This window comes from Gavialis gangeticus, unplaced genomic scaffold (assembly GCF_001723915.1).
Source record: "Gavialis gangeticus isolate Ggan-Ray unplaced genomic scaffold, GavGan_comp1, whole genome shotgun sequence".
Taxonomy (NCBI): Eukaryota; Metazoa; Chordata; order Crocodylia; family Gavialidae; genus Gavialis; species Gavialis gangeticus.
This window is the reverse complement of record NW_017729025.1, coordinates 32219574-32229342: the sequence shown is the minus strand read 5'-3', so window position 1 is coordinate 32229342 and position 9769 is coordinate 32219574. Positions and strand designations below refer to the sequence as shown.

The window sequence follows — 9769 nt, the reverse complement described above, 5'->3', positions numbered from 1 at the left end:
AGCCGGTTTCGGCTCGGCCGGGGGCCTCTCGTGCCAGCCCTGCTCGGAGCTGGACCACCCCTTCTGTGCCTGTCCCGATGAATGGTCCTTCCCCGCAAGGGAGCGGCCGTAGTCGTGTCCAAGTAGCCCAGGCTTTTTTTGTGGCCCGATTAAAATATTTTGTAGGTCACCATTTGGGCGTCGCCCTTTTTAGCTCCGTTGGAAGTCTTGAGGGACCGGGATGTCTCAAGGCCCCGTGAGGGAGGCAGCTGTCAACTGGTTCACCGGCAGCATTAAACATGTCCCAGGTGGCCTGAGGGAAGGCCAAAAAGTGTCTTGTAAAATTTAGATGGTTAATCTCTGTGATAAGCAGGTATCCTGGTTTTAAAAAAAAATCCCCAATTTTTGGTTAAAAAAAAAAAAAGTAACCCCAAATCCACATTTTTCTGTGATATATGTCTACGTATTAGCAGTGTTTCATTTAAATCATGGAATAACGTGGACTTGGGGTTACTTTTTTTTAAATGAGAATTGGGGGATTTTTTTTTAAATTGGAGAAAACCAGGATCCCTGGTGATAACTTAGTGTTGACATGGGAAATATCTAAGACGGTGTAGCTGTGCTGGCACCTCTTTCTTTGAAATGAGCAAGATTACATCTGTTTTGGGAAACGGAAGGGGGAGCAGGGAATAAAAGGAAATCATACCAAACATGAGAAATAGGTGTAAAGTTTCTAGAAACATTTTTCCTTTCTTTTTTTTTTAAGTGTGTGTGTGCGTACACGCACGTTTACTATCAGATTTGAAGATTTCTGCTTTGGTTTTATGAACAATATTGATGACGTGTGGATTCCTGGTCTTGCTGGGACTGTCTATTCACTAAAAGGATAGCAGGTCAGCATTATGGTCTTGTCTGCTGAAAAATGAAAAGAAGTCCAACTGAGATAAACAAGCCTAAAATAGCAATTTGTGGAGGATAAAAGAACCAGATCAGGGAGAAATTCAACATCCTGAGTTGTCGCCCGGGGGAAAAATATCTCCTTAAAATAAATTTGATTTATATTCATTTTAGACTATTGAGAAAGGAAGAAAACACCAATTGGGAATTGTCTACTAGAGTTCGCTTTGAGAGCAAAAAAGTAGCAGCAAGAATGCCAGTCCAGGCTTCATTTATAAAGATAACTTCACTAATAGCACTATTGATACTGAATTGCTTGCATACCTCAAAACAGCACACTCAATACTTCTTTTCTAAGTCTTCTGGGGAGGAGGAAAGAAAATCTTCATATACACTAAAGAAGATGGTTTGAGAAGGCTGGACCAAACAAATCATGATCCCTGCTGTAATTTGTTCATATTTGTTAGGTGCAAAGTCTATGCTTCTCAAGCTATTCAAGTCCAGAGCAGGTCACTGCCATATTAATGCTGCTGTTTACAACGATGTACCTTGAAAATGTGTTCCTGTCTAGTCACATAACTAAGGAGGGACAAGTATCTCTGGTACTTAAGTTATCTTATAACCAAGGATTTCAATGCTTTTTGCAGTCACTAATGAATTAGGTCTCAGCATCCCTCTGAGATAGGCAGTACTTCCATTTATTGATCATGGAGACAAAGAAAGGTGAAAGTGAACCTTAAATGAAAGGAAGATAAATGGTTGCGTTTCCCAACATGCTGTGCTTTTGCCATAAGGCCTCTTTTCCCTTGAGGTGGGAGATATGATAAACTAACACAACCACTGATGCTGCAGAAGGTGGTGCAGACCAGTTCAACAGGTGATGCTAAGTCTGTGTTAAATTTATGATGCAGTCTGGTATTACGTTGTTTGGATGAGAGCGAACTCTGGTATCCTTATCTAAGCACCTGTTGTTCAAGAGGTACAGTTAGTGCTGGCATCATGGTGACTCTTTAGCTCAAGTAATTTATCTTCAGTTATTTCTGAATCTCCCAACATAGTTTCATTTTGTTGTCATCTTTGTTTTCTGCCCTAAAATGCTATTGGCATTGTATTGTAATATATCTGTGGTATTTTTCTGGAGAGGCAAATGAGTTCTGTATCCAAGTTTGTAAACCATTTTATGATGGTGTGGGCTGACAGTCATTTTTTAGATATAAAGATATTGGTGGTTAGTAGGAATAAGCAAGTTGAGTAGTAGTTGTTCTCATGCAAGGAGCTTTAAATGCGGAGAGCTTACTCCAATGATCCATCTTATTTTGTAGACTTGCTGGTCTCTAGGTAGAAAGTGTTATAGAATAACAAAGCTAGCAATAAAAAGGTCTTTTCCTTCCTTTCTGCTGAGTTTAACCTGTTTTCCATATCTTTTTCATTCTTTTTTATGTTCCGCCTATTCTTGTATAACCGCATGCAATCCCCAAATCTTCCCATATTTAATACCATAAAGGATTCTTGCATTTTCCAATACAAAATCATGTGGAGCCACTGCATCCACAGAAGACAGTTATTTTGCAACAGTTCGACATGCTTTCTGCACACTGCTTATTTAAAATTATCTTTGCTTGACTTTTATGGCCTAGTGGTAGGTTGACCAACCTATGACTAGGCATGGTGCCATCCTAGCAGTGGGTGTGAGCATGGGTAGCCCAGAAACCATGAATGAATGTCTTGTTTATTTAAGGGCAGGATTTCTAAGTGATAATATTCACTGTTCATCCTTAGCTTTCACTTCCATGGCTTAAGGGGATGTTAATCAGACAGTCAGTTCTTTACAGTCTTTTCAGGTATGTGACTGAGACTGGTGGACAAGTAAAACTGGCGGTAGGGGAGCCACTCTTCACCTGTCATTCTCATGGAGCTAATCAAAATAAACTACCTTGTCCCCTCTAAGCAGGCTTGTCAGCATCAGAATTATGATGAGATTACCAAGATGAAATACATCCATAATGTTCCATGAATGAAGTTAATATGTATATATGGTATATATAACAACATATATCATATACACATTTTACCAGTTCGTAGAAAGCGGTCAAAGAAGTTGTCATTGTCCCAGGAGAAAATGTGCCAGTATTAGTCTATAAAGTATTTTCTTAAGTTAAGAACGTAATTGTAGGTAAGCGCAATAGTTCCATGTGCCTGGGGCAGCTCGTTCTGTCATTCAGACCTGCCATGCTATTTTTGAGATTATTTTAAATTTGGACAGAAAGCACAAGTTCTGTTTTTCTACAATTAAAAATGTGGAGGGAAAATTTGAATTTAATGAAGAGAGAAACTAAAGCGTTAAAAGAGAGTATTTACAAGGGTCATTTGAAAATTATGGATAACATGTTGTTTCTATGTTTTAAGATGAGTGAAGAGACTCAGCTGTCCAGTTATATCTGAAAAAAAATTTTGTTTTATGAGCACCTTGGAGAGCAGTTTAGAGTTAAATCATTGCATTTCATGAGTTCTAGACAGTTTCAGATCCTATAGTTTTGGGCAGGAATACCTAACAACCTTTTAAAAAGTAATTTAGAGATTAAATACCCCTGTCGTCTTCCTCAAGGTGACTATTAAATACTTTCATCTGTGCTGGACAGGGTTTACATGTTCTATGGATATTCAAATGTGGCTTTACTATCTAAAATTACGCCTGTAGGAACTATCTTTTGCCTTTCCTTCCAGGAGAGTTCTTTAGACCTTAGCAAGGCAGAAGAGCTGTCTTAGGGGAAAAGAAGCATTTTGATATTCAAGAAAGGGATCTGCAGACTGGGGAAAAGTACCTAGAGCTGATGGGGAGAGATGGACAGAATCCTCTAAGAACATTGCAGCTCTGTTGTTTCTGTATTATTCTAAATATCCTCTGAAGCAATAAGTGGACTTTCATATTTGTTGCACATAATTGTGTGAGAGAACACTTCTCTGACATCTTTAACTGTGGTGACAGGTATTTGATCTTTTGTGGAATTATGTTTTTATAAGCTAAACTGCTGAGATAATGGTCAAATGAGAAATATGAGGGAATGCACTCTCTTTTGTGGAACAGTTGAGATTCCATTTTTTAAATACTTAAGCTGTATTAAAAATTAGTGAATTCAACAGTTTTACTTGCAAGGAAACCAATATAGGTAAAATATTTTTCATATAGTTGGATCACAGTGCATTATCATGTGAATAGCTGTAATTCTGTAGCATGTATCGAATTATGTAAAACCTTTAAATAAAAAAAAACTCTTGTTCTACAAAATTGCTTTCATTAGAGCCATTTTTCCTGATTCTTGAAGTAATTGCTTGTTTTTGCACCTAGAAGCCATGCTGACAGGATTACTTCAAGAAATTCTTAAAGAATTTTTGTAGTAACAATTTGGCAGTTTAAACAACCCATAGTTACTATGTGGAAGTCTGTCATAAGGAAAAGAAAGTATAAAAACTGGCATATGGAGTAGAATAAAAGTGTGAAAGTAAATCTGCTCAGTGTATAACCCTGTATTACTTTTTGTAGTGAAAATGCCTTATATAAAGAAGACATCTGGAAAAAGAGCTCCTGCGAAGAGGAAGCTTGCAGAAGAATTTGCTCCAGGAGAGGTGTTAACAGATACATCAAAAAAAGAGTGGAAATTAGGCATGCATATAGGGCAAGGTGGCTTTGGACGTTTATATCTTGGTAAGCTTGTGTGTACTAAACAGAACATTTTAAAATTGAGGGTCCTTAAAGCCTCCTCCTCCCCTGCATCCTTTCCCCACCCCAACAATTCCTAGTTTAGAAAAGCTATGTATCTGTCAGCTGCAGCATAATACTTTTATTTCTTGCAAAAGGGAGAAATGTAGGTAAAATGAATATTAGAGGACATTGAGGCATAGTTAGCAGTATGTGATATGAAAACCCCTCAAGTCTTAGTCTAACCCAGTGGTTCATGACCTTTTCAAATTTGAGTAAGCCCTTAGTACAGAGGTTACCAACCCCTGGGCCATTAGGGGTTGGCTGTCGGTCCACAGGAGGGTTGGCTGCTGGACTGGAAGTCTGGAAGTGACCCACATACTGAAGGCCAGTAGCCAACCCTTTTTTATACTTCCGGTCTGCAGTTTGCCAGTCCATGGTTTGCCAGTCTGCAGTCTAAAAAGGTTGGGAACCACTGCCTTAGTAAGCTCGAAGCACCCATTGATAGACCCTTCAGAAAATGCCAGCTTTTAGTTTTCACTTGTTTTTTTGACTATATAAAATAATACGGCAATTCTTCTGTTGCAAAGAACTCAGAAAAGAACACAACAGGTCTGAATGTTTTAACATTATGGATTGCTATTTGAAATCTCTGGATTTCTTTTGTGTGGCATATTTGTACAGCTAGCAATATGCATCACCCCTAAAAGGATATCAAGACACCCCAGGGGACTGTGGCATCCCCAGCTAATTCATGTGACAGATTAGCTATAATCTTTACTGGTAACATTCTTAATTCATATATAAACCATTTTGCTCCTTTTTAATATCACTTAAATGTTTGTGGACAGGCTTCTATTTTCTTACTTAATTACTTCTTAAGGAGCATTTCTGAAGTAATTCTAGTGGTTGTTGATGATGCCAGATTGATGGCATGGGCACAGCAATTCATACATAACTATCCTGTCTTGCTAGTGTCTCAACCCTTACTTTAGCAGACCTATCTATGGATAGTTCAGTCTCCATGGTAATTTGATGTTTATTCTGTCTTATGCCAGTATTTTTTTAAGAGGATACTTGGCTCATAAATACAGAATTTAAGATTATCAGCTCACTTCATGCAAGCCACTGACCAGTTAACGGAGCTTTCTGCTTTAGCTGGGATAAATTGCATCTGAACTTTTGCCCATAGGTCATGTTGTTTATTGTATGATCAGTTTACTGAGCCATCTGTAGATGTCTGAGAATTTTTCTGTGTGGGTATTGTCACAAAATTCACTTTATAATGATACTTGAACTTCCAGGGAAAAGTTTGAATTTTTTTTCTTATATCTAGCACCATTTCCAAAATGCATTCTGCACAGGTGGCATAGAAGTGAGGTCCTCACAGAACCCTGGGAATTTCTGCTGAGGGCCCCATGTTATGATTCTGTTCTTCCAATGAATGTTGGATGGTTAAAGTTTTAAGATGAAGATGGTGATAAGGCTCTTGTACTATGTGGTGCATTAGATATGTGATGAGATGTTTCCCTTCTTCCACTTGTGATACAATTGCATGGAATTCTGTAGCTTCATATAGTAATTCATGGGTTACAAAATCATTTATTGATCTAAGGTGTTAGTAAAATGATCAGGCACCAATATAAGGTGACAGTGTTCTTCTGAGAAGACTTGGTCAAGAGAACTGACAAATTTAATCGTGGCTAGAGAAGCCTGGCTTTGCTGCATGGTTTTGCCTAAGCTCCTAATGCTTACTAAAGGTGGCATTCTCCTTGTGTTAGACACTTACCCACATTATTAATTGCTTTTTTATGTAAGCCCAACCACATCATGTTCCAAACATTGTTTAATCTCCTTCTCTACTTGTACAGAAGCACATCCTTATGTATCTGTTATTCCTAAACTGTCCATTGTAGTATTCCATCACTCAGTAAATCTATGGAAATTATAAAGCGGCAGCTGGGAGAGCAAATAGCTGGAAGAGAGGAAAAAAACTGTTTTTGGTTATTATGGCATCTAGTAGACAAAAGAAGTACTTGATGGCTTCTTGCAAGTTGTATACCCACATTTTGTTTCTCTATCTTTGTCTTTAAAGGAGTAACTACTATTTAATAATCAAGAGCATTCCATTATCATTTTGTAACAAGCTTCTCCCTCCCGCCCTGGCAACAGAGAACTCACAACCAGAAATTTAAGTTGGTTAAATTTGATACAGTTCTTCTGCCTAGATTCTGAAAATTATTCATGCTAATGTATAATTACTTTATGGCATAGCTAAACAAATGACATAGCAAGTAGAAGCTTTGTTTTTGATGGTTGTCTCTCATCCTACTGATGAACACTTCATATTTTAACAGCTGATGTTAATTCTTCAAAATCGGTTGGCAGTGATGCATCTTATGTTGTAAAAGTGGTAAGAGAAAACTTGAATCTTTATTTCAAAATTTTAAAATGGCTGTTTTGGTATAGCATATGCAATGTGTGACATGCTGTAAGCTGCTATATATTGTTACAATAGTTATATACTACATCATTGCGTGTGTGTGTGACTTCTAAACAAGAAATACACAGATGCCCAGAAGCCCCAGTGGGGGATCAGGACTTTGTGATGCTATATACAGATTGCTTTACAAACACAGGGATATACCATTTGAAAGTTCAAATAACTTGCAAAGGATGGAAGGAAGACAGTCAGTCATACTTTAGGTAACAGAAAGATAGATTCCTTTCAGTACACAAGAGAGTGAAAGCCTGGACTAGTTTTGGATTTCTTTTAGAAAAGAAGGAACACCAGATATTATGAAGAAAGGCAGGGCAATAGGACAGGCAAAAATTGAGGCGTTGAGGACTACCTGTAACATAAGACTGTAATACCACAGAACGATGATGTTAATAGTAACAGAGAATACAGGGGATGGGGTGGTCCACAATTCAGTTTGGACTGTGTTAACTTATGGCAAGACATCCAGGTGGACACACACTAATCTGAGACCTGAGACTGGATGAAGGGAGGTAAGTTAGGATAGCGGTGACCAACATTTTTTTGCAGGTGTACCATAAATTAGTCCCATAGCCTTCTGGAGTGCCATTCTGATCCCTTTCTCCTGTCCGATCTGTTGCTCTGCTTTCTCTTCTCTGCCTTGTGTTTCCTGCCCAAACTCCTGCTCTTGCTTCCTGCCCCACCTGCTACTGTGCTGCTTATATCTTGCTCTCATCTTGTGTGCCACACACAGAGGCTGCCTGTGTCACTTGTGGCATGTGTGCCCTAGGTGGCCACCCTTGGGTTAGGAGCTGTTAGTGATGGATTGGTTGGTAGTTGGTACAGTATCCCAGATTATTCAGAACAATCTACTTGAGTACTCCAAAATGGATACATTTTCTTTGTCAGTTTTACTGGAGTATTTCTGTGTACTGTATCACTGATGTTAGTTACTCCATCAGTTGTAAGGATCTTGGAATGGCAAAAGGTACAGGCATGGAAGAAATTTTCTAACACAATTATCTAAAATGATAAAGAATCACAAAGCTGTAACTGACTTGATTCTGGGCTCCTAGCATGTGCCAAGTTGGAACTCAATACAGAAGAACTGAGACTAGTATCAGCATATACATGTATAACTGTACATTTGATCTTATGATTGGAATAGCACTTCAGTATTTTTATCTAGTACTGAGAGAGTTTAGACAGGGATAGTCCTCTGCCTTGAACAGGGAATCTAGTAAACAACCTCTTGAGCTCCCTTCAAGCTCTTTGATTCTCGTAATGGAGGAAAAAGGTATGCCCCCATTAATTACATTAGTTTTGACTGTTAACGGGGTGGGGGGTGTTAGTAGCCATAAATTCATACAATTTACCCCATGAAATATAAAATATAAATAAATCTTGTGTGTGTGTGTGTGTGTGTGTGTGTGTGTGTGTGTGTGTGTGTGTGTGTGTGTGTGTGTGTGTGTGTGTGTGTGTGTATAAAGTAAATATGAATGCTTATAGCCCATTTTTTCCAAAGTTTAAAAACTAAATTGTTTTGTTCTAAATTTACTGTGCCTGATGCATAACTGCAAATCTTGACAGTGTCAATTTCTGCTTCACATGACTATTAATGATAAATTTGTTTGGAAATGGTGGTGGTTGCAAACTAATGTTCTGCATTATAAAGAATAAAGTGCATTTCTATTTCACTTTAATATTGCAATCTTCTTTCTGTCACAATTTGCAGTACCTCTGTTGCTGAGCTTCCTGATAGTTACTTGCTTTCATTCCTAGTTTTTTTTTCTACCTGTGTTTGGGTATTTGGGAAATATGTATTATCCCCATCTTTGCACTGGGTCTGCCTACATAAATACCAGACTTTTTTGCTGTCTTCATATGCTGTTAGGTAGCAATTCTTGGTAAAAGCCTTGTTTCTGATGTCTTGGGAGTCAAGTCACCAATATTTGACTAGTAAACTAAGGTTTGTTAGTGTTCAGAAGAAAATGGTTTTCACACAGTATTTCTTAAAATTGGTACGTTATTAAAGCAGTATAGAAATTGGTGTAGTATCTGACATCTAGTTCTTATGATATTGATGTCTGAGTACAGTAAAAACTCTGTTATCTGGCATGAGTGGGGAATGGGGGATGCCTGGTATCTAAAAATTCTGGATGCCTGATGCTGCTGGTTTTTGGCCGGGCAGGGGGGTGGGTGTGGTGGCAGGCAGAGGTGGAGAGGTGGCAGTGCAGGGTTGATGTTGTGGCTGGATGTGGAGCAGCAGCAGCGAAGTGTGGTGGTAGCTGCTACTGCATGCGAGCTTTCCCCCCACTCCCTCTGCATCCATCCAGCTGGCCAGAAATTCCGGTTAATAGAGTATTCTGGCTAGTAGAACGATGGATAACAGGGCTTTTACTGTAGTAATACAGGCATACCTCGTTTTATTGCGCTTCATTTTATTGTGCTTCGCAGATATTGCGTTTTTTACAAATTGAGGCAAGACCCTCCACCAGCAAAAAGATTACGACGCACTGAAGGCTCAGATGATGGTTAGCATTTTTTAGCAATAAAGTATTTTTTAATTAAGGTATGTACATTGTTTTTTTAGACATAATGCTATTGCACACTTAATAGACTACAGTATAGTGTAAACATAACTTTTATATGCACTGGGAAACCAAAAAATTCGTGTGACTCTCTTTATTGCGATATTCGCTTTATTGCGGTGGTCT

The 9769-nt window shown here is 38.5% G+C and overlaps 1 protein-coding gene across 4 annotated transcripts in view; it reads left to right on the top strand.

The window, feature by feature from the left end:
• The first annotated feature begins 898 nt into the window (after positions 1–898).
• VRK1 (vaccinia related kinase 1) overlaps positions 899–9769 on the top strand; it is a 54022-nt gene continuing 45151 nt past the window's right edge. For 2 of the 4 annotated variants that reach the window (XM_019518597.1, XM_019518596.1), the window contains exons 1-3: positions 902–2062; positions 4418–4579; positions 6931–6986. In XM_019518597.1, the coding sequence (XP_019374142.1) occupies positions 4423–4579; positions 6931–6986 (213 nt within the window). In that variant the 5' untranslated portion in view covers positions 902–2062; positions 4418–4422. Of the gene's footprint in view, positions 2063–4417; positions 4580–6930; positions 6987–9769 lie in introns of all 4 variants that reach the window. The other 2 variants (XM_019518595.1, XM_019518598.1) reach the window with 2 other exon arrangements.